The 26772-nt window shown below is 44.4% G+C and overlaps 5 protein-coding genes across 8 annotated transcripts; 2 read left to right on the top strand and 3 right to left on the bottom strand.

Moving 5' to 3' along the window:
• Positions 1-723: 723 nt before the first annotated feature.
• On the bottom strand, positions 724-7555 carry LOC120664793 (beta-galactosidase 8-like). The gene is made up of 19 exons (XM_039944132.1): positions 7107-7555; positions 6874-6987; positions 6120-6315; positions 5638-5726; positions 5467-5547; positions 5262-5356; positions 4641-4711; positions 4342-4432; positions 4137-4254; positions 3959-4054; positions 3827-3875; positions 3330-3520; positions 3154-3225; positions 2928-3074; positions 2640-2690; positions 2350-2545; positions 1565-1695; positions 1387-1452; positions 724-1109 (listed from the first exon to the last, which is right to left on the bottom strand). The coding sequence occupies exons 1-19, from the start codon at positions 7176-7178 to the stop codon at positions 1023-1025; spliced, it is 2013 nt and encodes a 670-aa protein (XP_039800066.1). The 5' UTR covers positions 7179-7555; the 3' UTR covers positions 724-1022.
• Positions 7556-7759: 204 nt separating this feature from the next.
• Positions 7760-12957, top strand: LOC120664796. The gene is made up of 7 exons (XM_039944137.1): positions 7760-7966; positions 8481-8599; positions 9418-9500; positions 9742-9863; positions 10329-10493; positions 12412-12505; positions 12603-12957. The coding sequence occupies exons 1-7, from the start codon at positions 7936-7938 to the stop codon at positions 12808-12810; spliced, it is 822 nt and encodes a 273-aa protein (XP_039800071.1). The 5' UTR covers positions 7760-7935; the 3' UTR covers positions 12811-12957.
• Positions 12958-13703: 746 nt separating this feature from the next.
• LOC120664794 (probable ADP,ATP carrier protein At5g56450) lies at positions 13704-16690 on the top strand. Its single transcript, XM_039944133.1, has 2 exons — positions 13704-14301; positions 15862-16690. The coding sequence occupies exons 1-2, from the start codon at positions 13711-13713 to the stop codon at positions 16486-16488; spliced, it is 1218 nt and encodes a 405-aa protein (XP_039800067.1). The 5' UTR covers positions 13704-13710; the 3' UTR covers positions 16489-16690.
• Positions 16691-17187: 497 nt separating this feature from the next.
• Positions 17188-20980, bottom strand: LOC120664795 (nucleosome assembly protein 1;2-like). Of its 2 annotated transcripts, none has more exons than XM_039944134.1 (11): positions 20743-20980; positions 20606-20649; positions 20372-20467; positions 19548-19640; positions 19050-19152; positions 18898-18962; positions 18584-18768; positions 18309-18486; positions 18175-18218; positions 17779-17947; positions 17188-17681 (listed from the first exon to the last, which is right to left on the bottom strand). In XM_039944134.1, the coding sequence occupies exons 1-11, from the start codon at positions 20804-20806 to the stop codon at positions 17613-17615; spliced, it is 1110 nt and encodes a 369-aa protein (XP_039800068.1). In that variant the 5' UTR covers positions 20807-20980; the 3' UTR covers positions 17188-17612. The 2 variants fall into 2 exon arrangements, with proteins under 2 accessions (XP_039800068.1, XP_039800069.1); XM_039944135.1 differs by having other exon boundaries at positions 19074-19152.
• Positions 20981-22509: 1529 nt separating this feature from the next.
• Positions 22510-25706, bottom strand: LOC120664792 (protein REVERSION-TO-ETHYLENE SENSITIVITY1-like). Of its 3 annotated transcripts, none has more exons than XM_039944131.1 (3): positions 25459-25691; positions 23791-24166; positions 22510-23103 (listed from the first exon to the last, which is right to left on the bottom strand). In XM_039944131.1, the coding sequence occupies exons 2-3, from the start codon at positions 24070-24072 to the stop codon at positions 22684-22686; spliced, it is 702 nt and encodes a 233-aa protein (XP_039800065.1). In that variant the 5' UTR covers positions 24073-24166; positions 25459-25691; the 3' UTR covers positions 22510-22683. The 3 variants fall into 3 exon arrangements, with proteins under 3 accessions (XP_039800065.1, XP_039800064.1, XP_039800063.1); XM_039944130.1 differs by having other exon boundaries at positions 25394-25537; XM_039944129.1 differs by having other exon boundaries at positions 22512-23103; positions 25549-25706.
• Positions 25707-26772: the final 1066 nt, after the last annotated feature.

The raw sequence follows: 26772 nt of genomic DNA, 5'->3' as shown, positions 1-26772 counted from the left end.
ACGGCAGGGAGCGCGGAGACGTGGCGGCAGCTGGCAGACCCGCCGGGCGGAGCTCGTTGGAGTGCGGTGTAATTGTGTGCCCGGTGCGGTGGACAGGTGGAGTGTGGAGTCCGGTCGCGCGTACTCCCTAAAAAAATATTGTTTTGGATAAAATTTGAGTCAAATATTATGAATATAAATTATGAATAATTTTAAAATTGTTGAATTTCAAAATACAAAAATTATATAAATAGATTTGTTTTGAAAAATATTTTCATAAAAATATAAATATATCACTTTGTGATAAATATTTTTATAGAAATAAAAAGTCAAAGTTAAGTTTTGGAGATCGTGTCGTTGTCCAAAACGATATTCTTTTCCAAGTATAGAGGGAGTACGGAGGAAGGGGGGCGTTCGTTAGGAAGTGTGTAGGGACTTTGGGCTTTTGCTGGGCCTCTCAATACAAGCGGTAGTGGGCTGGGAAGGCTGAAACTCGGCTCTTCAAAAAAAGGGGCTGAAAATCCCTTTGCAGTTTGGTCTAAAGTAAACACTCCAAATTCGAGCCGAGAGAACCACTGACTTAACTCCAAGCGTCAGTTTAATCCATCTTAGTCCGATTATCTTGTCAAATTCAGAGACCACTTAGCTCAAGTGCCGGGTTGATCCACTACATGAGCCGATGAGCGTCACGATCTGAAACAGCTCGCGAGATGCTTTTTTTTTAGGAAAACACTGGTGGCGAGATGCTGAAATGGTGATCACGTAGATTCATCTCTGCTAAAATGGTGACTCCCAGATCTGAGAATACAATGTTCAGTACAGCGAGCGATGGATGTACCGTGGATCAACATATACGACGAGGGATCTAGAGAATGAGCCCTGCTCTGCTAATCATGGCGTGAAGATGCTATGAGTGGCGCAAAGCGAAGGGGAACCTTGCATCTTTTGGATGGCAGCACACAAGCACTAACGTCGAGGTGAGAAGCGAGAGGAAGGAGACCAAATCCGCTGCACCGTGCTCTGCACACCACGTGCTACCATTGTTACTGTTTTGGACCGCATGTGAAATCTGGATCTGTTACTAAGTTGACGGTGAGCTCAGGATTTGGACCGTGCAGTTCAAAGATTACCTGAAAAAGAATAAGATCACGTTGCATATGTTACTTTCTTTATCACTTAATGAACAGGAAAAATCGGCAATCAAATGAAAAGAACTCTAGCCGGTAATAATTAGGATGAATCTGAACAATAAGTAATTACCTAATCCAGTTATGCTAAATGTTTACCTTTTTCTCTGAGCATAGAAAGGATCATGCTATTTTCCCACTATTTTCAGAAAATGTACAGCAAAAGCAGGAAAAATAATCATAACCCAACAGTGTATATAAGAACAGATAAAGTACATACAATGACGTTGTCTCCAGGTCTGAGGATTGGCCCGGGAACATAAAGGGCACACTGTGGTCCACGTGCCTGAAAAAAAAACAGTTCAAGGTAAAGTAAGCAAAACATAGATTTATTATTAAAAAATAAATATAACTGGAATTCATAAATAAATAGCAGAACAGAATGCACAGGATTTTACCGGCCAAAATCTTCCAATGTTGAAGTTGTTCACAAAAACAACACCCTTGTTCCAACCACGAAATGATATAAATGTATCCTTTATCTCACTCTCAGAGTCAATATGGAAATGGCCTTCATAAAATTCAGGTTCTGCAGAAGCACATTATGTCATAAGATGATGCAAGGATATTCGTTTTTAAAGCAACATGCTTTTTTGAAACATATATATTACATATGACATTTGATATCCAAGTAGAAACCAAACACAGAAACATGTCGATTACCAGTTCTGAAAGAAAAGGTACAATTCAGTTAGCTGTTTGATTCATGTGCCAGCTCAACCAAAAATAATATAAGGAAATCGTTAAATATATGTTTTTACGAGAATTTACCGTTTCAATATTTTTGTTGACTGGCACAGAAAGAGCTCTAGTATTCCACTAACTTAAACTGATCCAAATAACAAATGGGGCCAACCATGCCATGAGATTCAGAAAGTTATCCTTATATTATTATGTGAAAAAATGATTACTTCATAATTTCACACTGATAGTTAGCACAGCAAAATTTATGCAAAGCTGCAATCATGTTATTTAATAGATAGCTACATCTTGCTCCTACGATTAGTACTATCCTAGAGGTGAGCCGTTGCTCATGCATGAGCCATGATGGACCATAAATTGTGCCTGACTATTGTAAAATCATAGATGCATGCAAATTAGACATCTGACCATTTTACTGCTTGCAGATGTTTTTGGTTTTTGAGAGAAACTGCTTGCAAATTAGTTGAATGTGGAGACTTACCATTCAAATAGAACGACGATTCCTGGAATTTCTTTTCTGAGTGACCATGAATAATGGACACTTTACTAGCTCTAACATCAGGCATTTGAGTGACTAGTTGGATTTTTGGAAGGTTGTCCAGTGAATTGAATGTAAGTGGATACATTTTCCAGTGACAGAGAGTAACACCATCTATTTGAATAGGAGATAGTATTCCCTGTAATTCAAAACTGGGCACTAATCAGCACAAGAAGCTTATAATCATGGTGAATGCAGATGCTGCAACTAGCAAGAGGCAATGTGATACTTACTTTTCGGTCAAAAATATATGGCCCATAATTTATACGACCCATATTTTCTACCTGTAGAACAATTGTGCATATGTTAGTAAGCAATAAATCACTACGTAAGAATAATTTAAATATTTGAAAGGAAATATGGAGAAATACCACCTCTGTTCTTTCTTTAGCTGATGTTTTAGAATTGGAAAAAAAAGTTTATTTTAATGTGATTCACTAAAATTCGAGTCAATCAACAATAATTGTAAAAGTTGTAAGACTCTAGCAAGAAAATTCTAGAGAGGATGCAAGAAATATTACCAGGATATACAGGCTTGTATTAGCTGGACATCCTAAATTTGGTATTTCTAGTGTTTTACTAGACCATCTTTCAATTGCACCAGCATATCTTGGGTTTCTGACACTGTCAGTTGAGCAAGACAGGAACACTTGAGCTCTGTCATGTACCTGCGGCAACCCAGAATTTACATCTTAGAAGCAATGAACTTTTTTCATGCCAAGAAAAATCGAAGATGAAGGCCACAACCTTTGGGATTGATAGGATGCTTGATGGGAGTTTCCCTTGGTATTCTGATATGTACAATAGAAACCCAAACATCTAAACAAAAAATAAACCCCATCATTAGATATATAAAATGTAAACTTACTCGATATGTTCACCGACAATAATGGAAATACAGGTATAATTAGATCTGTTTGTACCTGGCCTATTTGTTCCATATACAGGGGATGCTCTGAAACAACACCTTTCAAAGGATCACTGATGTTATCAATGATGTCAAACAAAGACGCAACCTTCTGTAATTTCACAAGCCCGTAATTTGCCTTTTCAATGTCAGAAGGAAGTGGATGGAGAGGAGTCCCGATACATTCATGTATTACGCTTCTCAGTGCTGCTTGAAAACACCAATTGTAATGATAAACCAAAATACAGAAATAAAATAGTACTTAAGAAACCAGTTCCAAACATATTACTTCTTTTGAAAATTTATCAGAGATTCGGAATGAAGTGATTCCTAATCCATTAATCTACATTGGCATACACATTATGGACAGAATAGGATCTTCCATTCAAAAATATATTCAGCGTTCCATTTTTATCTCATGCTGAATGTTAGAAAGCAGAGGCTAAAGTGCACCCAAAAAAATCTTTTTCATTCCAAGTTAGTGAAATTTTAAAAAGAAAGATATCACCATGCCTTTGTATTTTAAATTATGCACATCTCCATGCTCCTTAATTGGTGCATCCTGCCCATTAAAGAGGTCATGCAAATAAGTTGACATGCAAAAACAAATTAATAATGAAAGAAATTTTTTGGAGTGATACTTGCATAGTCATAAGAAGTAAGGTCTGGCTTGTAATCATATTCATCTTGGCCAGTATTTGCACCACTATAAAATCCAAAATTGGTCCCACCATGAGCCATCTGGATAACCTCATGAAGAAATAGTATTAATATACCTAGATTACAAATGCAATGAATTGATGAATGAGCTCCAGTGACAGACATAAAGTACAGCAGAACCATTGCGGCACAAAATTGTTTTAAGGGCTTTAGCTGTACTAGTGGCATCTGTTGTTGCCATACTTTCACCCCAGTGTGTTAGCCACCCAGTATAAAATTCCCTGAAAAGTAAGAGGTGCCAACACTAGGTAAAGTGACACCCAAAAAATACATGACAGAATATTTGACAAAACGTATAGCCAACTTACGAAGTTAGAGGGGCTGATTTTCCTGGTAAGTTGTATTTCTTCTGTAATCTGAATATGGGCCATGGATTGGATCCGGTTTCAAAATCAACAGCTGCAAAATCAGACATCCCTAAAGTGAATAACAGAGGAAAACAGGGGAAAATATAAGCATGTAAGGTTAGAAACTTAGGCATGTCAGGAAAATATAAGCATGTAAGGTTAGAAACTTAGGCATGTCAGGATATGAAGAAAACATGATTCTTCACTGAAGGCAACAAATCATACACACCATGACACAAGCTCAGCTATCATATTTTTACCAGCAAAAACATCATCTTGAGAAATTGATCCGTTCTTTAAATTGCCCATGGCGCCCCCATCAGTTGTATAACTGAAAGATGATTGAATAGTACACATTGTCACGACCGAGGTAATTAGAACCAAATCATATTAAAAATGCTACTCAGATTGCTCCCTCCCTCCCTCAGTGCATAGCGCTAGTGTTTTCCATACTATTTGAGCAATCTAATGTTTCAATATACCGAATTTCCCTTATACTGAATGATAAACGTCTAGGTGGTACCATTTCACCCAATTCTTATAGCATCCCCACTATCAACCCCACAAACTGGCATAGGCATAAATAATATTTGTGCAGTAATATTTGACGAATTTCATAAGGATACAGCCAACAAGGGCAGCTGTGGTTGTGTTTAAAATATACAGCCACACACATCTTTTCATTAACAACACAACACGCATACACGGATGCTGCCTCAGTGCTGTTGAACAAAACTTCTGCTATCCCATACCTAATCGTTTCTACATTTTCATAAACACAACTTATAAAGCCAATTCCAAAATGGACATAGATGCAAATGCTGAAAAGAAAACTGCACTAATTTGTATAGCTAATAGTATGAGCAGAGAGAACTGTGTACAGAACAATGTCATCTCCAAGATATCTTCTAGCCAGTTGAACAAGGTAATGAAGGTAATTCTTGTCATCTCCAAATGAACCAAATTCATTTTCAATCTGCCAGACCAGCTATACAATTAGGCTCTTCCACATATGCAAAAGCTGGATACACTAGAAAGGCAAATGAACAGGACGCAGAAAAGCAACTCAAACCCTGGTGAACTTGCCTGAACCATAATAACTGGACCTCCATTTCTGTACAATAATGGTGCTACTTTTGGAAGTAGTACTCCCCACCATCTCCCCACCTGGAAAATGCGGTAGCATAGGTCAAAATATCTACAAGAACATCTAAAACCAATTCTATAAACCATAAGAATGCACTTTGGTCAGAATACCAAGGAGAGATATGTCGAATCAGATGATCGCAGTTTAAGAGCAGGTTCTATGGTGAGCAACCAAGGTGGAAAACCTCCTAAGTCCCATTCTGCAGTGCACAAATTACAAAATATAAATTTCAACACAAGCACAACTTTGAAAGTGATGAATAGTGTGCATACTATAGGTTACTATAATCATAACATTACTTCATCACATTAGGGCATCTACATGGTCTCAAATGTAAAATTGAGTAGTTTTTAGAAATAAGTGGATGAAGGTTTTATTTCATTTTCCGTAGATTCAAAGACCTATCTATTCTGTACTATTTTCTGACTTTCATAATGAACCATTTGAAGTGCATTAATCCTCTGCAGCAATAATAATTTTGTTTGTTGATTATTCAAAAAAAAATTCTGTTAGTCGCAGTACATTGACACAACTATGTCTTCAGTCGTTGGCGTGCCGAATCCATGAAGTTTCAATACGATTTTCAACTTACCTCCACAAATGTATGGACCTACACGAAGCATGACCAGCATTCCTAATTTTTGTGCAAGTCTCAGATATGATTCAAGATCTGCAAACCCATTGAATTTCCAACTCTGTGGTTGTGGCTCATGCAGATTCCAAGGTACATATGTTTGAATTGTGTTCAAGCCTAGTGCCTTTGCTCTTAAAAGTCGATCCTTCCAGTACTGCAAGCACCAATGAATTGGAGAAGCTAATGATAGTATAAACAGAGATAATAAAGATACCTAAAAGAACATATTGGCATATACTGATAAATAAGGTCAATCACATAGTTATTCGCACGTTCGTATCAACAAAATAAATTCATCTCTAGATGATTCTTTAAGCACTTTGGAAGCTGGTGTCTGGCAGAATATAGCTAGGCATATCATAGAATGCTAAAAGCCCCCCAACGAAATTGCAGTCATGCTTAATATATGAGACAAGGTCGTCCAGTATTTCAACATTACCAGCATTTTGGAATGTTGGTTTATTCAACAATGTTTACTGGAAAAATCAAAGTGTATGTAGAACAACTGGAATTTAAACTCCAGCTACTATTTGCTCATATACACTTGAGATACTAAAGTACTGACAAATGTTTTAACTGATGAAACTCTTGGAGAAGGATTCACTCCAGCCCAAGCAGTTATAAATTGGTTCAACACCAGTACTTTAGTATCACTCAGCTACTTCTCAGGAGCAACGCAGGAACAACTGCTAAAAAAAAGGAAAAATCTCACCTCAGGAACAATGCGGAAGTAGTGGACGTCGCCGCCGACGATCTGGAACGGCGCCCCATCCTTCATGAAGGTATCATTCTCGATCCAGAATCTTCTCGACGCCTCGCCACCGACCTAACACCGAATCATCGACGAGACCAGAAGCATCGCCTTTAGTTCAGCACGGGCTCGACAAGGAATCCCCAGACCGTCGGATCGCAGACAGCAGCGAAAAGCGTGTTGAGCGTACATACCGACGAGGTGAGCGCGAGGCAGAGGAGGACCGCCAGGAGAAGAAGGTTGTGGAAGGCTCCATCAGAGGCCATCCCTGAACTCGTTGTGCTGCCGCTGCAGCCTGCAGGGCTCCTCTCTGCCCAGCGCCTTTGGGTCGCACTTGTACCGCGGGAAGCGTGCCTTACGAGCCACGCGCAATCCCAAAGCGCCGGGGAACGCCGTGACCAGGACGCCCTGCTGATCGAGACCGCCGCGAGCACGGGCCCGAGCGCGGGGCCGGTGGCGGGAGGAGAGGCGAGTTGCCGAGCTGGGCAGCGGCGGGGAATTGTGGTTGTGGTGCGGTGGTGTGGGCAGCGGTCCTTGGTGCGGGCAGGGGCTCGGCTCGACAGCGGATTCCGGAGACGAAACGGGTCGTGTAGTGATATGCTTTTCGGAGTAGTGGCAGCCAGCAGCGCGGCGGCGGTTGGTCCTGGCGCCGGCGGGAGAGATGGCAGGGGCCCGTGGCCGGTGGCCCGTCACCCGTGGTGGCCTCTGGGTAGGTAGGTAGGCGCGAGTCCGTAGTCTGGACAAAGCTGCGGTGCCACGCTGGCGAGTATTGACTGCTATGCGCGTGTAGCACCGTTCGATCCTGTGCAAAGGAAAATCTGACCGTCCATGCTCGGCTTCTCCTTCTCTTCTTCCTGTGCTCGGGTCCTTTCCGTTTCAGGCTCTCTGCTCGCGTCGCAAACTCGCAATCGGAAACGCTCCTCCTTCCGCGCGCGCCCCTCCGGCGAGGCGCGTATCTCGTAGGTGACTGCGCTTTGAGGCAAGGCGGTTCGAGGGCTCCTCTCTCACCTGCCTTCCTCGTCCATGCCGGGGGAGAAACCCCCACAGTCCCCAGGTAAGAGCCCCCCGCGCGAGCTTGAGCAAGGGTTCATATTGGTGACTGAATTCTTAATCGATCTGTTCCTTTCCGCCGCGGTTGTGTGATTGAGGGAATTTTATAGGGTAGCATGATATTAGGATGTTGCAACCTCAGTTGAATTGTGGAGATCACATGATCAACTCCAGTTACACATGGTGGGCTTCAGAATTTTAGTCACAATTCTAGAGATGAGATTTTAGAGCCTGCTTGGTTGGATGCCAATTTTTGCCTAGCCAAAATTGGCAAGCAGTGCATAGCATGATCTGGCTACTTCCCTACTGTTCCGCTTTAAAAACAGGTCAGATTGTGAGCCTGCACTAGACCAAACAGGATAGGTCCTATTTGGTGTGTACTAACATAGTTGATTTTCTGAAGAGTTATAAGGCTTGAGCTCTGTAAAGTTGCAGAATCTTGATTTATACTTGACAACATATTTGATTTCGAAGTTATTTCCTACTCTGATTTTTGTACTTGTGTGATGGTTTTACAGTTCTTCGTGAACAAAGAGTTCTAATTCCGAATGAGCATGGGGAGAAGCTTGTTGGTTTATTACATCAAACAAGTTCGAAGAAACTTGTGATCCTTTGTCATGGATTCCGAGCCACAAAGGCAAGTCCGTACCTTCTGTAGCAATTGCGTTCAAGTATATTCGATATTGAGTGTAGCCGTCTAAAGATTATCATATGTTTAATGTTTTTTCCCCATACTATATCATTGGAAGTTGGAACAATATAGTCTAAAGAGATATTTTGTATTTAATTCTCTTTAACACTAATTCCCTGTGACTGTACTTTATGAGCATTGTCGAGTGAAGTGATAAATAGGAGTATAGATCTAGTTTGAATGGCAAAGATCTGAATATTCTTGTATGGGTTCATGTTTGATCTGCTAAGATTATTCTTTTGGGTTGGGGTGAGGTGAGGTACTGCTTTATTTTTATTCTTCTCTTTGAAGATGTAACATTTTAGATGCTTCGACAGTGTTGGCCCAACTGTTCTCTCTCTCTCTCTCTCTCTCTCTCTCTCTCTCTCTCTCTCTCTCTCTCATTCTTTCTTCCTTCCTTTTTTTATTTTTTGTGGCAAACTGTTGCTTGGAAAAATTTGTTCCATCTGCCATGTACGATCTGTTTTCTTATATCAGTGTGATAGAAATTGAAGTGCGATACAGATCTTGCTATTCATACTGTAAAGGAATGAGCAAGAATAACAGACTGCTACCTGCCACAACAATGATATGTTGTCAATGTATGACAACAATATCAGCATGAAGCCTTCTAATCCGAGAAGGTTGGGTTAGGCTAGAGATAAATCATGAATCACAAGATAGAGCAGAAAGGATTATGTATAAAAAGTCAATATGTTTCTGCTTGAGCACTATACTATTAGCATCACTATTAATAGTCTAGCACTTTTGAACAAAACTTGCAGGATGACAGCATCTTAGCTGACCTTGCTGCTGCCATCACATTGGAAGGAATCAGTGCTTTTCGGTTTGATTTTTCTGGAAATGGGTAAGCCATCTGTAAACACGTATTGGTGCCTACCGCATATGGCATGATAGCACATTTCATCGTAGACCTTTACTGTCAGCTCTGGATTAAAATGTTTCATGCCATTTATACCATGCCAGCTATTGGTCTAAACCATAATTCTCCAATTTCTATACTAGTGACGCATGAGTGATTTTTGTTTTGACAGCCACATTGAATTTGTCTTCTAGTGTTATACTTATTTTTGCTCATTTTTTAAAAGGGAAAGTGAAGGTGAATTTCAATATGGAAGCTACAGAAAAGAGGCAGCTGATTTGCGCTCTGTAGTATTATATTTCTCAAAACAGAAATATGATATAATTGCTCTTATTGGGCATAGCAAAGGTAATTAAGCTGTTGACATATGCAATATTTTCTATATCCACTGAATTTTCTTTTTGTTTTGATGCCTATTATGCACAGTGAAGTATATGTTCATGTACAAGAATTGCATTAACTTGCATAGTTGCCATCAAAAGTTGGTAGGGAGGCAAAGTTGAAGTACTGCTTTCTGAATTAGTTGCTTGGTGGAAGGACAAGTCGAGGAACATTCAGTATTACTGAAAGTAATCACTTTAGTAGTTTAGCGTGCATACCTGCCATGTATATGTATTCTAATCTCCCTTTAGTTTTTTGTGTAAATTGAATGTCTGAGCTGATATTGGTAGTAGCCAATAGCCACTACTGCTTGCAGGAGAATAATTTCAGATTTTTCATTCACTCCTATTGTTCAAAATACTTGGCCAAGTTTGCATGACATTCCTTTTCTCATGATGTGCTTTCATCTTTCTGAGTATTCCTTACCTTCAGGAGGAAATGCTGTGCTTCTATATGCTTCCAAGTACAATGATGTTCCCATTATTGTGAACATCTCTGGCCGTTTTGCATTAGAGCGAGGTATTGATGGGCGCCTTGGGAGGAATTTCATGCAGAGAATAAATAAAGATGGGTACATAGATGTCAAGAATAAAAAAGGTATAAGCTTTCTTTATGTCGTATTGTATTCATTCTCTGCTAATGCTATAACTCTCTAATTGAATTGAATATTGCGAAGTTTTATAATAAATAGTACAAGGTCAAAGAAATGCATCTGATCTTGCGTGAATCTTGGAACTATCAAAAGTAAAACTATGTTGTCGGTGGTTGGGCTCACTCTTTCAAGACTAGGACACATGCCAATGTAGTACTCCCTCCATCCAAGTATGATAGATATATTTCCATATGGCACAATGATTAAGGACACCAAGTGTGCTTATCAATCTCATAAATACAACATAGACTTTTTGTTGGTCCTCCAATGTTTTAACTGGGAACTCCTCGTTTCTAGTGCTATTTATTGCCACAACCCATGCCAATAGCAAATATAGCTAACATTTTTGAACATTTGAAGTTTTGAAATATATCTATCATACTTGGATGGAGGGAGTAGAACGATTATAAGAGCAATCCCAACCCTCCAACTCAGCTGGTTTCCATAGCATTAAGTACGTTGCCGTGTAAGTAAAAAGCTGAGGTGACAACAAAGTTAATGGTGAGAGAAGATAAAATATGAAGAAGCCAGGTCTCGTGCAAGAAATCATGTCTACACGAAAACCAAGACAAAAGGAGAGAGGATTGGAGAGGAATAGGAGAGAGAAGAGATATGATTGGATAGCAATTTATTTTGAAGAAACTATCCATTGAAGATATAGTTTCTATGAGTAGTGTCTGGCCCTGTCAATGTTCTTATGGCGTCGCCTAGGCGACAAGGCGCTCCCCTATTTTGGCCCGCCTAGGCGTCGCCTTAGCCCGCCTAGGCGGCTAGGCGGTGGTGACTCGCCACAACTCGCCTTAACGCCGTAAGAACATTAGGCCTTAAGGCCGGGGAGGAGGTGGCCGGCCAGCGGCCGCGGGCAGGGGCTGCAAGGGAGCGGGCCCGAGGCGGCGCTGGGGCAGGGTGGCGGCCATGGGGAGGAGGAGGTCGCAGGCCGGGGAGGAGGTGACTGGCCGGCCGCGGGGAGGAGGTGGACGGCCCCGGCTGCGGCGGGGGCGGGGGCAGCGCGAGGAGGGGCGGCGATGGCGGCGCCTCGGGGACCCGGTGGTGGAGAGATGCTTCGATGAGGCCGGCGGCGCTACCTGGGAAGGAGGAAGAAGCTGCGGATGGAGATAAGGAGGGGAGAGAAAGAAAGGAAAATAAAAAGGAAAGGAAAAAGAACGAAAAAATAGAAAAGGAAGGGTATTATGGACATTTTACCTTTTCTATGTATTTTAAACAATTTGGAGGAGCTGTTTTGCCAAACGGTTTTCAAAACGACTCCAGCTCCATCAGAGAAGCCGCTCCACCAAAGGAGCCGGAGCCGTTTTTGGAGGAGTCTGAGCTCTGCCAAACAGACCCTCTATATGACATGGCAACTATAGAAACTACTAGTGGTTTCTTGGGTTGGGACTGGCCTAAAGTGGCTTATTGCACTTACACTTGCATTGCAGTGCTTTTTTGTTACTGATGATAGTGATGGCTCAACCACTTGCATGATGCAGTAGGCCTCGATGCCAATCATTTTTAAAAGGGTTGGTGCCAATGAAGGCTTTATTCTTTTTCGGTTCAGTGCCTATCACAGAGTTAGCCTGCTGGGCGGCTTGAAACTTAACCACACAAAAAAATCTAAAGCCTTAACATTAGGGAATAGAGTAGCAGCCTAAGACAGCTTACAATGTGCAGCATCTTTTTAAGCCCCGGTATCGAACATGTATACAATGTGCAGCATCTTTTTAAGCCCCGGTATCGAACATGAATACAACGTGCAGCATCTTTTTAAGCCCCGGTATCAAACATGAATACAGGCTAGAAACATCATTGTCTCAGGATTTGTTTGTAAGATTCACAGGCCACTACAATCTTTTTGTTCTCACGCAGGGGAGGTAGAGTACCGGGTGTCAAAAGCGAGCCTGGAAGATCGGCTGAGCACCGATACCCTTCTTTCCAGCCGTGCCATCAGCAGAGACTGCAGGTGAGAGTGAGACACACACCTCTTACACCTCATCCAACAGGCATCTGCCCCCTTTACCTTTCCCTGGCGGAGACTCTGTTCTGATATCGATGCGCAGGGTCCTCACGATCCACGGCGCCAAAGACGAGATCGTCCCGGCGGAGGACGCCCGGCGGTTCGCGGCGAACGTCCCCAACCACGAGATGCGCATCATCGCCGAGGCCAACCACCGGTTCGCCGGCCACGAGCAGGAGCTGACCTCGCTCGTGCTGGGCTTCCTCAGGCCCCATCTCCAGAGCACGCCGCCCTTGCGTCCCAAACTGTAGAACGCTGCGAGACCAGCCGTGAACAAACCTGATGAAATTGCTTGGTTCCGATCCGAATTGTCCGGACTCGGGCTGCTGGACTCTCTGATGTCCGAATCAGTTTGGCTCTCTGATTCGAGAAGTCGGTGCCACATCCAGTCTGATCCATTCATTCATCGTTGCACACAGCTGGCCACACCCTCCCTGATGATCAGGAAAGGGAGAGCCGGAGAGGCAGGCCATTTGGTTCACAACTCCGCCCGCGTCGCTTGCTGCGCGTGCGACAGTGGCGGGCGGGCCCCACATGGCATCCGTGGAGGAGGATAGGATCGAGATCGATTGATGGAGAGAGGACTGGGAGGAGACCGACCGTTAGCTCGGGTGGTTGGCTCCCCAGGTGCGGGAGTGGCCGCCGCCTCGTCGCTCATTCGCCTTCCCCTTGGACTCCGCCGGTCGCTCTCCTCCCTGCTGTTTCGGGCGCGGCTTCCAGAAACCAGTAATCTGAGGCACTAGTAAGCTGAGGGCTGAGGCCCCCGACCTCAAAACTCGGTGCCACTCGATTTGGCGTGCGTGCGTCGCATTAAGAGGACTTCTTCGCTTCTTGGTTGGGCTCGACCACTTTGCGTCTGTTTGGGCTCGGTGAGCGCATCGGGATGGGCTTCCTGCACACTTGCGTTGCGTCGCGTGTCCGTCCTCCCACTCCTCTCTTTTTTTTAAAGCACCCAGGAACCGGAGAGTCATATAAAATTTTACTGTAGCACACACCAGCACACACCGCTCACGCTACAGTACCGTGAGCGCCGTGCTACAGTAAAAGTTTTATACACTCTCCAGTGTTTCTGGTTGCTTTCAAAAAAGGAAAAGAGAGGAGTGGGAGGACGGACACGCGACGCAACGCAAGTGTGCAGGAATCCCATCCCGATGCGCTCACCGAGCCCAAACAGACGCAAGTGGTCGAGCCCAACCAAGAAGCGAAGAAGTCCTGTGAATGCGACGCACGCACGCACGCCAAATCGAGTGGCACCGAGTTTTGAGGTCTGGGGCCTCAGCCCTCAGCTTACTAGTGCCTCAGCTTACTGGTTTCTGGAGGCCGCGCCCGAAACAGCGGGGGAGGAGAGCGACCAGCGGAGTCCAAGGGGAAGGCGAATGAGCGACGAGGCGGCGGCGCGGGCGGGGGTGGAGTCCATCGGGCGGCGGCGGGCGCGGGATGGGCGCGGGGCGGCGGCGGGGCAGGCGGCGGGGCCGGTGTGGGAGTTCGAGCGGGATCTGGTGGCGGGGGCGGTGATGGGGGGCGCGGTGCACACGGTGGTGGCGCCGATCGAGCGCGTCAAGCTGCTGCTGCAGACGCAGGACGGCAACGCCGCGCTGCTGGGCAGGGCGCGCAGGTTCCGCGGCTTCGCCGACTGCGTCGCGCGCACCGTCCGGGACGAGGGGCTGCTCTCGCTCTGGCGCGGCAACGGCACCGGCGTCATCCGGTACTACCCCTCCGTCGCCCTCAACTTCTCGCTCAAGGTTCCTTCCCTTCCCGAACCCGCAGACCCCCCCCCCCCCCCCGCCGTCCTTTGTCTGTTCGCTTCCATTCCATTGATTCTCGTGCATTACAAGCTAGAACTCTCGTTTTGCTTGAGGTGCTGTCGGAGGACATCGGGTCAGATGCAATCCTGTGAATATTTTGTTTTAGTTTCGTGGTTCCATTCCTTGTTTCATCCCAGTGCTTGGCGTATTTGTGATATACGCCAGTCAGGAGTGTGGAAAGGTAGGTGGTTGCTTGGTTTGGGACTTTGGGGGCATCGGGCATCCAGTACTATCCGTGTCTCTGCCTGCAGCGTGCGGTCTGAATGAAAGAATATTGGGTTGCTGCTGTTGGTTCTCGTTCTTTGTTGACAACAGATGAGATTTTGGTGGGATTTCGCTTTCTAGAGATGAACGTTTCCCACCACAAATGGTAGAAGTGTGAGAGAATAAAGGGATCATTGTCAGAGAGCACTAGATGCTAGCAAGTACCCCTGAATAATGAACGCTGTCTTTTGTGCATATGTTTTGCTCTTTTTAGACCAGTTGTATTCGTTGAAATTCGAGTAATCATTTTTCTCCTTGGAGGATCCATGAGCAGAATTTTAACGATTGATTCCTAGGATGGTATTATGCTAATACTGTTATATTGTCGTATTTTGTTAGGCTGATCTCACTACAATGAATAGTTGGTTTCTTGATTCCATCACTCATTAAAAAAAGATCTGGGGATTTACTCGTGGTTCATTCATCATTGTTTCTCTTGACATATAATTTAATGGCACGTAATACTTTGTTACGAAAGCTTGGTTGCTGAAGATTAGAACTGTCGAACAGTTTTTTTCACAAGATGGCAAGAGGCTATGTTTAAATAACAGTTATTGTCTTGAATGAACAATAGAGTTCAAGATGTAGTTTCTGGAGTATCTATTGGACTTGGCATTGCTGTTTGGAATGTAGCAAATATCATTGATTAATGATGTCGTCTTTTTATTCTTTATTACAATGTTTTAACCTGCTTTGGAAGGTATGCCATATTGTGATGCGAACAGTAGTTGATTTTGTGAGCATTACTGACTACGAAGTCCATAGTAGACATATTATCAGTGTCTTATCAAGACTATAACCAATAGTTTTTCTTTACCAATACATAAAGCTATCTGCTGTTCTTGACCTTCATTTTGTTAAAGCCTTGAGTTAGAGGTTCATGGTTAGGACACTAAATGATGCACAATATCCAGGTAATATAAGTCTCGGAGACCAACTTGAACTTGTACTGTACATGGGCATTGCCTGTTATATGCCCCGACATCTTTTTACGGTTTTTTTTTTTGCATCAGCCTTTTACAGCTAGCATGTAACATGTTCCTTGTACATGAGCATGATGTTCAGTTTTCGTAACTAACCAAGAGTATATGAGTAAACTTAGAAGGTTTAATGAGTATGCTCATGATGTTGTAATACAAATACATGGTCCTTTTACAAGAATGATTGTTAGCTCCTGAGGATAGTCTCAGAACTCAAATGGTTATCTCTAATCCATCACTATTTTTCTTCCAGGATCTGTACAGGAACATACTGAAAGATGCCGGAACCTCAGCAGACGACAAGTTAGCTTCTATCGCTCTTACCAACTTCTTTGCTGGTGCTGCTGCCGGATGTACTACCCTGGTTCTCATCTATCCGCTCGACATTGCCCATACTCGTCTTGCTGCGGATATTGGCCGGACCGACACCCGCCAGTTCAGAGGCATTCGCCATTTTATCCAAACCATCTACAAGAAAAATGGCATCAGGGGCATCTACAGGGGATTGCCAGCATCACTCCATGGGATGGTTGTCCACCGGGGCCTGTATTTTGGTGGCTTCGACACCGCCAAGGATGTTCTCGTGCCTCTGGAGTCCCCCTTGTGGCAGCGCTGGATTACAGCACAGGCTGTCACATCCATGGCAGGGCTCATCTCCTATCCACTGGATACTGTGCGGCGAAGGATGATGATGCAGTCGGGGATGGAGGTGCAGATGTACAGCAGCACCCTCGACTGCTGGAGGAAGATATACAGGCTTGAGGGTGTCAGGTCGTTCTACCGCGGAGCACTGTCTAACATATTTAGGAGCACTGGTGCGGCTGCCATACTCGTTTTGTATGATGAGGTCAAGAAGTTCATGGATAGGGGTAGGTTGTAACTGCTATAGAGGGGTCCTTCACAGATTTTTGGATTCAACATGGGGGGAGGGATTAGGCCAAAGGTACAGGGAGCAGCAGCTCGAGCATTTTGTAACTGAATGCTGGTTTCCTACTTCTTACTAACCATTTGATGTAACTGAGCCTCATGCTTCTAAACAATGTAGCTTGTTCATTTCACCTTATGGTAGTTCTTCCCTTTCACCTTCTCTTCCTTTTTTTTTTTTTTGAACTTACACCTTCTCTTCCTCTCTTTTCTAAAGTGATTGCGCGTGTATTTTTTTGTTACAAACTTTTGTTGCGCCATTGACGTGCAGGGAGTTGTTTTTTTCTCAGCCGCCAAGTTTGAGTCACCACATCGGTTGTATCTTCCAAATCGCAAGAACATTTGTGATCGCCCTCGACGCTCGCCCGACCAAATAATTGGTCATCGACCGGATTTGGTTAGCTTGTTTCCGACGGGAGCCAATGTTTTTTTAAAAAAAAAATATGGGAGCCATAGTTTGGCTTGCCAATAGAATCCTGCATTCCTAAACAGCCAGATAGAAGCCGTTGGACTGTGAAGATATAAAATTGGAACGGAATAATTTTCTTCTCCCATAGAGGCATAAGCATGCTAAAACGAATTAAAGAATGGATGCTGGAACGGATCGCTTGAACCGTTTGAAGCACGGGCCACATAATTCTCACTCGGTAGCATCTGATCAAAAAGTTGTAGAATAGCATATAACATAAGTCTGCAAAATGCAGTGCAAACATAATCAGGTGAAAGTTGCCTTTCCGGCCTTCCCCAGGGCAAAATTTCTCCGCAACACTCGCTTCATGAATGTACAGCATGCTAAGCCAGCGGTATGTGGAATAAGAAATACTAGACTGGCAACAATGACCACTCAAAGCATAAGCAGAGCACATAATATCTGAAACCCAATACATAAGTGACAAAACTACCAACATATGAAAACGATACCAAGTCCCAGAAGAATCCCCCCACCGATTCCACAAAACCAACACACGCCCCTCCAAGGGCTCCACAACCAACTCAATGACATTGCATCAAGCAGAACCAAACTTTCATCATTCCAGAACCCGCTGTATGCATAAATTCAATGTGCAGCGCGGCAGCGCCTCACTGCTGCTTGCACTCTGCAGGTCGTTCACCCTGCTGCCCATCCCCTCCAGCAGCTCCCTTGGTCTTCTGTTCCAAAGAGGAAAGCAAAAATATCAAGAGGTATATTCTGGAGCTAGATAAGGCATAGAAATGCTATTCCTTCTTAAAAGACAGGTTTACATACCTTTGTATCATGATCATCTTCACTTTCCTCATCCTCATCATCTTCATCTTCATCTTCTTCATAATCGTCCTCATCACCATCTATAAGGCCCTCAAAGTCATCATCTTGAGCAGCCTCTCCAGTGAACCATGAGACAGCATGTGGTATAATCTTGTCTCTGATGGTAGATCTGGTAAATGTATGAAGGAAGTTTAGAAACAGTGAAACTAACTCTAAATCTTAGTGTGTCAGTGGATGCTGGTAAATGTATGAAGGAAGTTTAGAAACAGTGAAACTAACTCTAAATCTTAGTGTGTCAGTGGATCGATTGAATCCCCTGATCAAAAGAAATATAAATTGTATCCATACTGCAGCCACTACATTGTAACTTGTAAGACAGCATACACAACGACATACCCGATATCATAATCTTGCTCCATTTGGTTCTGCAACTGTTCAGCCTATTGAAAAGGAAACATCAAGTCAAATTACATTATGTCATGCATGCATGTTTAACAATAAGAGCAGGTACCGATAAGCTAAAAACTTACTGTATCCTCATCAATTTCCTCCTCATCATCAGGGACTTGAGGTGGACTGAAGAAGTTGAAGAAGCTATCACAGTCTTCAGTTTTTGTGATAGGTTTAGTGTTCTTTGACCCCTTCCTTGGCTTCTTTTTTAGCACCTTTTGTGTCAAGCACTTCCCAGCATACCATTCAATATCAGTACTGAAAAAACAAGAATTTGCTGAGCATAGGTGGTTGTAAAATTTTCTATCAATCCAAAAGAAGAGCTGAACTCCACGAGAGCAGAAAGGTTAATTACCCAATGGCTTTCTCTAGAATTGGTTCATCCTCATCAATCATGTGATATGTTTTTGTGAGCACTGAATTCTTGAAGAACGGATTGGTATCAAAGTGAAACTCAAGCTTAAAACCCTTAGGTTCGCTGATCCTGTACCACTTGATGTCCTTGAGGTACTTGAGAGCTTCCTCATCCCTCTCCTGGATCTGTAAATGGAAGGACAAGAATTATTTCCAGCCAGCAAGAGAATGGCTCATGTATGAAGAGCCAACAAGGTTGAACAAAGTATTAACAGTTCTCAGAAGGAAATATTGCACAAAGATGCAAGACTTCACCTCCTCGGCCAGGATTTCGTGGTTCTTCATTGCATTAAGCCAGAAAGCTGGCACACCTTTTTCTTCTGCAGCGAAACATTGTGATTTTAGTCACAATAAAAAACAAGAGGGTATGTTTATCATTAGTATAGGATTCCATTATCTATATTCACTTTTTTGCTCAGAAGGAGTTTCACCTCCACTCTTTTGCTCTGCAGGGGTTTCACCTGCACTTTCTGCCTCAACCTCGATCACACCATTGACAATTTCGTAACGCTGTCAATTTTAGGTCCAATAAAACAATTAGAAGGATCATGGCTCATAGCATAGAATAGGATGCAGCAATATTGAAGGGAGAATGCTTGTACTCGGGAGCATGCATAACAATATCCATCTCTTTTGTCTATGTAGGAAGGATAGATTGTGTGGGATGAATTGCATTGAGCCTCTCGGGCAATATAAATAGAGTACAGAGACTTTGGGCGATACATATGGCAGTCCATATAACATCTAGCCTACCAAATGTACTCCCAACAATCTACAAGCTAATCTAGTGGCTATTGCTATTGTACTGATGAGAGTTCTCAGAACAGTTCAGGAGTTTGCAATGGTATAAATAAAGGACAATGTATACAGCGACATCATTATATCAAAGACATGAACAAACTTACCTTTGAGTAAAGTGGTTCATACAACTTCTGATACTTAGCTTCAAGTGCAGCTCTCTCCTCGAAAAACTTTGCCTCAAGTTCATCGTGTTGTCCCTGGAAGACAGTAAACACTGGTAATGAAATCACCACAAATTGTGTCTACAGCATCATATATTCAAATTGCACTCCTTAAATAAGAGTGATAGCTGCATAACATAAAGAAGGCAGAAATATGTTGCCCAAGGTAAAACTAGTCCAACCACGTATGAGAACTATTGAGTATCAGCTGATAAAGAAACAAAGCTTCAAATCATGAAACGGATGTTTTCAGATGGTCAGATTTATAAAGATAGTGTATAGTTCCAGAATTCTCCAACAAAACCCAATAAACCACCTTGAGTTAAGGAGCCAATGGTACGTTACAGCCAAAAAAGCTAGAGTAGGTATGCCATTTTGTACGTTTCCCAAATTCTCCAACAAAATCCCTACAAACCACCTTGAGCTCAGGAGCCAACAATGCATTACAGCCAAAAAAAATCTAGAGTAGGCAAACCAATCAGTGGATGAGACATGACGTGAAAATAGGAGGTGACAGTATTATACAAACATTCGCAGTGACTGGAATTTCTCCAGAACTGGTACGAGCTTTAACAAAAAGGAACCATGCAACCTAAACTGGTGCTATTAAACAGAACATTCTATTAAGGCTGGAATTCTGGTGCTAGTGTACACCACCACCACATCATTTTCAACAGGTATTAACATAATGACTGAACTCACGCAACAAGCTCCCTATCCATCACAAAAACACCAGTATTGCATCTGAAAAGTGGAAGCATCTATACCTGGATCTCCCTGAGCTTCTCGACACGCTTCCTGACCTTGGGGTCGAGGCCTTCGAGCACGTCCATATGCCGCGACGCCAATCCCTCGAGCGTGTTCTAAGCAAGTGCACAAACACCGAATCAGGATAAGTTCATCCAAAAATCCCCAAACTCACCCAAAATGAGCACAATCCCTCCTAAAACCCAACCAGAAAACAGCAACCGCCGCCCCTAAAAATGCAATAGAAGCCTCACCTTGATCGAGGCCACGAGGTTAGCCTTATCCTCCGCGCTGAGCTCTGCATCGGAACCACCGAAAATCAATCAGGAGGAACCACAACCCAACAACACTAATAGCGGAGTGGTAGAAATCGAGGGGCGAAGCAACGAACCGTTCGAGTTGGGGATGGCGGCGCCGAGGCCGGAGAGGTCGAGGGAGTCCTTGCCGTCGCTCATGGCTGCTGGAGGGGCCGCGCGAGGCTCTAGAAGCTCCGGTGGGGAGATTTTGGGGGAGGCGGCGAGGGGAGGAGAAACCCTAGCGGCGGGGAGGAGAAACCCTAGCGGCGGCGGGAGGTTGCGCTGGGTTGAGGGGAGAGAGGGGAGGGGATGGCTGAGGAAGGGATAAAAATAGTGTGGGGAATTGAGGGTTGCGATTTATAGCGGGCGCGTGGGAACTCTTTTTTTTTTCTTTTTTGATGGTGGGCGCGTGGGAACTCGGGAAGACGTGGGGGAAGCGCCGGTTTGGTTTCGAGTTTGGACTTTGGACTCGCGAGCGGAGCGGTCGGGGGGTGAGACATGAGAGAATATATCTGGGGCCACCTGTAAGCAAGCGAGACGCTGGAATATTCCAACCCAGGCTGTGTTTAGTTCCGTTTCAAAAAAAATTCAAAGGAATCTTACTAATTTGAAGTACTAAATGAAGTCTATTTATAAATTTTTTTGCACAGATGGGTTGTAAATCGCGAGACGAATCTAATGATACGCATTAATCCATGATTAATTAATAATTAGTAAATGATTACTGTAGCAGCACTGTTGCAAATTATGGCTTAAGTAGGCTCATTAGTTTCGTCTCGCGATTTACAGCCCATCAATGCAAAAAGTTTTATAAATAGACTTCATTTAGTACTCTATGCATGTGTCGAAACATTCGATGTGATGTTTTTTTTTCCGTTTACTGGGTTTACGGGGGCAGATCTGAACAGGGTCATAATGTCGAACGGTCACGGTCCACGTGCTATAAATTTTGCGAGGTTATGTTTTTTTTTTGGCGAGGAGTGTGTAGCAAAGTTCCACGGGAAGTATTGTGCAAAATCATCTAGTAAAATCGTCTAGTAGCAATTCAAACAAATTTCAGGGCACTTGTGTTTGGGAGAAGGTTGTGAAAGCAATGTTTTAGACATTTTTGTGCTGGACACATTTTTTGTACTGTGTATATTTTTAAAGTCTGGTTGAGTATATTTTTTTCCTACCGACATTCCTATTTTAAATAAAGTGCATCAAAGCCACATGATCAGTTCAATGGTTTCTAAACTTGCCCGCAATGTTGATCCAAAAAAACTTGGACATCACTAGGTCTCTACTTTCTCGTGATGCGCTTTGCTAGGGACGTTGATGACATCTTGGAGCAGAGTTAAATAAGGACCCCAGAACGCGTTCTACATGGACCATGTGCGGGAACTGCACAGCAGCGCGGTATGAAAGACGAATCGATCTCAAGCACGAGATTTTTCCTCGGAAAGTCGGGGGCTCCCTGCCTTGCTTGCAGGGGCAAAGCAATGCTTGCCGTGCCAGCCGAGCAGCGCACAGGGGTCCGAGCGTGCGTGCGCCAGGTACGCTTTGCTTCCTGGCCGGGGCCAAGCCTCTCGTTCGCTGTCCCCGGCTGCCAGGGACGGAAGCCCCCCTGGCAAGTCAGTCGGCCTGTCACTCATTGCTTCCCGTGCTCCGGCATGCCGTGCCGCCGGCCGAGCGATCCGTGCCCTTCAATGATGCCATCAATGCTTTATGGCGGAGCGCCACCACACGTGAACGGGAGTCAGATCGCGAGGATCCATCCATGGAGTCTTCTATACTCGCGACGGGCGATCGACCCGTACACACTTCCATGCTAGTATCATTGATGATGTGCCAAGCACCCTTCATCGGTGTATGAAACCACGTCTGAAATCTCCGTCGGTCGCATTTCAGCACTACACTTTATAGTTTGTATATATAAATCTTGTTCGAACGAGAAGGATTGTTCTAGAGTGCTTTTGAAAACTACTGTATATTTTTAAATCCCGGTCCCCATTTATCAAAACAGGCTCAAAACTCCACTCTCTCCCGGTGTCGGTTCAGCCGACGAGGCCCTTCAAGCAGTAGACGCCGAGCACGAACCAGCCGAGGAGCATCAGCGAGAACGCGGCCATGCCCAGGAGGAACGACCAGCCGGCCATGAGGACGCCGACGCAGGAGACGGCGGCGAACGGGAGGAACGACCGGACGGCCGCCGCCCGGTCCAGCCAGCGGCCGCGCAGCCAGACGAGCGCCGCCAGGTTCAGCACGTTCCACCCCACGGAGCCGCCGTAGGCGAGCCGGTTCAGGCAGTCGGCCACGAAGGAGTGGCTGTTGCAGGTGAAGAGGTTGTAGCACTTGTGCTCGAAGCGCCGCGCCCCCGACCGCAGCGCGTCGTCCCACGAGATCGCCGTCCCGGCCTCCGAGTGCTCGTGGGACCTCGCGCACACGTGCTCCGCGAGGTTGGCAGGGAAGCAGCACTGGGTCGTCACAAGCAGCAGTCAGCACAGGTTCAGCTGTTCAAGGCTAGGTAATGTTGAAGAGAGTATGGACAACAGAACAGAACTCGGGTGGATTGTCAGTAGTTAAACATGCCAAATTGGGTAAAATAGTTTCGTTTCAAAGAAAAACAATCAGCATAAAGGCATACCAAGATACTACTGAACATTTTGATTACTGATCAGCATTGTTCTGCACAAAATGAGGCTGTGAACCGTTTTCAGACTGTTACATGAAAAATGTTTGACTGACTGGGTAAGTGCAGCAAACGTGGACCTAATAAAATGATATGGTATCAAACAGAGAAGCATAGGTTATCCCTGGCGCATTATCCTGCTAACAAGTGATGATTGTAGCTTACTTAGAGGAGAAGCGTACTAAAATGGATGCCATGATTACACCATGTTAAGATTGAATTCAGTAGCATGGTATATGACTAAACGAGTACTAATCGTTTTTTGCTTACTGAAGTTACAAACTTACTACATGAAACAGCGATGTGGTGTGGAACAGAGTGGGCACCCCCTGCATTCTGAAAGCTAGTACTAGTATTTTCCACAAAGCAAACTCAGGATCCCACCTTACACCCCCTGGTCCTAAATGTCTTTGAAATCTTGATATAGAAACAGAAATCTGGTAGGGAAGGAGCGATTGAGCATTATGCATACCTTCTTCCTATCAAGCTGAAGACATCTTGCCGCAGAACCATAAGCAAGATCATCGACGCTCACCAAATTCGAACCTGCAAAGTCCATGACAGTTCCATCCTCCCGGGCAATCCCCACATGCCCTATGTAGGGAGCCAGCCAAGAAACTACAGGGAGAGGAGTCCAGACAATGCAACAAGGAAACCTTGCTTTCTTTGGGTCTACTTCTCCCAGAGGCCACAACTCCTGCATCTCATCATTTGAGCTGAATACTTCATCATCAGGGGTGGCTTCAAGCTCCATTAAAGGTAGTTCTTTCAGTTTCAGCTACACAAATGCTCCTTGCGCTATAAAATATAATCTGCTACTGCTAAATTCCATGTCATGGTCTCTCAACCTAGAACAAGATTAAGAACCAGTCAAGTCGTGCCCATTAACTTGTATGATCATCATACATTCTACTTAAGGCAGAAAAAACAGGTACAAAATGATGACCACATAATATCTGGGGTACATTGGTGGCTTTACGAAAACAACTGCATGACCTTTTCTTTTAAAGAAAGATGACAATAACAGGAACAAAATTGTTACATATGCAGAGAAAAATGGTAGCAGCAAATCTTCAGGAATAAGTGTGACAGTGACAAATCAACACAAAATGACAAACACCGACTAAAAGGATAAAGAGGCAGAGTGGTAGGATTAGGATGACGCCTAGCGTTTTCATTTGCCTTTTACAATGCAGATAATCGTGTTCTCAGTATAGACGTGGTAATGAGTATTTAAATCACATCTTTACTACTGCAGTCACTACAATACGTCTCACTAATTATTCATCATAGCAACGTTACCAGTTTGATAGTAAACAAATGACAATGGAGGTAAGCAAATAAACGAAGTCCACAACTGTTAAGAGTAACAAGCAAGTGTGTAAATCGAATATTCAAATGTAACTGCAGCTGCGGTAGCTCATGTTTATCTCCCTCATTATAAACATAAAGACCCACTATCAGATTATTTTTGTTCACTTCTAGAGAAAAAGCTGGTCTTCGTTCACCAGATCAACGTAACTTAGTCTGATAATTCACAGCATGAAGTAGACCATATATACGGTTAACAGAACACACCAGCCATGAATCTAAGTTGCAGACTGATGTTAGCTGCTTTTGCATTCTCACTAACCCGTTGGGCGTCCATTTCTACTCTGAATTCGACCGACAAATCAGTCCCAGCGCATGATCACTATGCCATCGCTTTCTTACTGATCGGTTACACACGCAAACAGGATTCAGATATTTTTGGCGCTATACGGTGTACTATTTTTTTTCTTTGGGGGTGAAGGGCAATGTAAACCGCACACTCATATAAAATTCAGAATCACCCTGACGAGATCATCTTGCAACTCGGCACAAAAACCTAAACACAACAAACAATCCTGCAAGCTAAATACCATACTCTATGCGAACCCTCTTCACCCGCTACACTTCTCTTTGCGCCCAATCCAAGGATCCTCGTACTAATGCAGTAAGAGAACATCGACCGAGTTGCATCAAAGCACTGAACGGGACCTCCAATCCCAAGCAGACATGCCTTACAAACAAGAACCGCCCTCATCCGAGCTCACCTTCCTTGAAGACTGAAAGGACCGAGATTTCTCAAGCCAAGAAGATCCTAGCTAGCAATACGCACCCAAGCACAGAGCAGCCGTAAGGGGGCCGAAGGGGGGACGGAGAAGACCAGAACCGCGATTCTGAGAGCCATGAAGCGAAGGGAACTCACTAGAAGCAGCCGGATCCTTCGCAGCAGCCGGCCAGCCGCATTGGGTGGGTGCGGGTGGGCTGGATTGGGACGCCACCGCCGCTGTCGGAGTGCAGGTCAAGTGTTTGACGCTTTGGGGAGGGGAGGCGGAGGCGCAGCGCGGCAGCTGTTGTTGTAGCGAGCTGCGGGGAGGAGGAAAGGTGGGGAAGGTGCATGCACCTGGGGAGCGCGGGTGTCGGGGGCTACGCTCACCCCGGACGCTTGGCTCCGCGAGCATGACATGTGGGTCCCGGTGTCGGGCAGGTCTTTGATTCCTCGGTCAGGGCACGACACCGTGGGTCCGTTGGTGGATTCGGACGCGGCGGGTCGGTACGATCCCGCGCGATCCGCCGTTGGTTTGACCAGTTGCTTTGTTTGAGCGGTATGGATTCGTAGGGCGTGCTGATGGCGCAAGTGCTGACGTGGACAAGGGAGTAGTAGTGGAGTGTAAATGAGTAGCGCTCCACTGTGAAGGATTGCATGCTTGGTTGCGTGTCTTGCGTCACGAGGAAAAAGCAGATATTCTTAATGAATATTTTTTTGCGAAACATTCTTAATGAATAATGAGACGGCACGTTTGGTTCACTACCACGCATTAGTTTGGCAAACCTATAAGCCCTTTTCCGTCCACACGAGTGTGACAGGCCACAGTTATAAACCATCAATCACACATCTTATAGCCCGTTTAGTTACCAAAAATTTTCACCCAAAATTTTTTGCCTCACCTTTAGACACATGTATGGAGCATTAAATATAGTTAAAAAATAAAACAAATTGCACAGTTTAGATGTCCACGACTAGACGAATCTTTTGAGCCTAATTAGTGCATGATTAGTCATAAGTGCTACAGTAATCCACATGTGCTGATGATACGTCAAAGACATCAAAAGATTCGTCTCGCAGTTTCCAAGCGAGTTCTGAAATTAGTTTTTTAATTAGTGCCCGAAAATCTCTCCCGACATCTGATCAAGCATTTGATGTGACCTTTGTACCAAAAATTTTCATCAACTAAACACCCCTTAAGAACCTATAGTGTCCAACGTCTGGTAGATCAATATTTGCCATAACAATTTTTTCTTTGCGATTCCATTCCTTCTAACGAAATTAAGCCAGCTTGTCAGAGCAAAAGATTTGGTGCTGGAGACCGGAGAGCGAGGCTTATTACATTCACAAATCACACGCATGCAGGCATCTGTAGAAGGCCCT

This window comes from Panicum virgatum, chromosome 3N (assembly GCF_016808335.1).
Source record: "Panicum virgatum strain AP13 chromosome 3N, P.virgatum_v5, whole genome shotgun sequence".
NCBI lineage: Eukaryota > Viridiplantae > Streptophyta > Magnoliopsida > Poales > Poaceae > Panicum > Panicum virgatum.
Note: the sequence above shows the minus strand (reverse complement) of the source record. Positions and strands in the feature narration are given on the sequence as shown.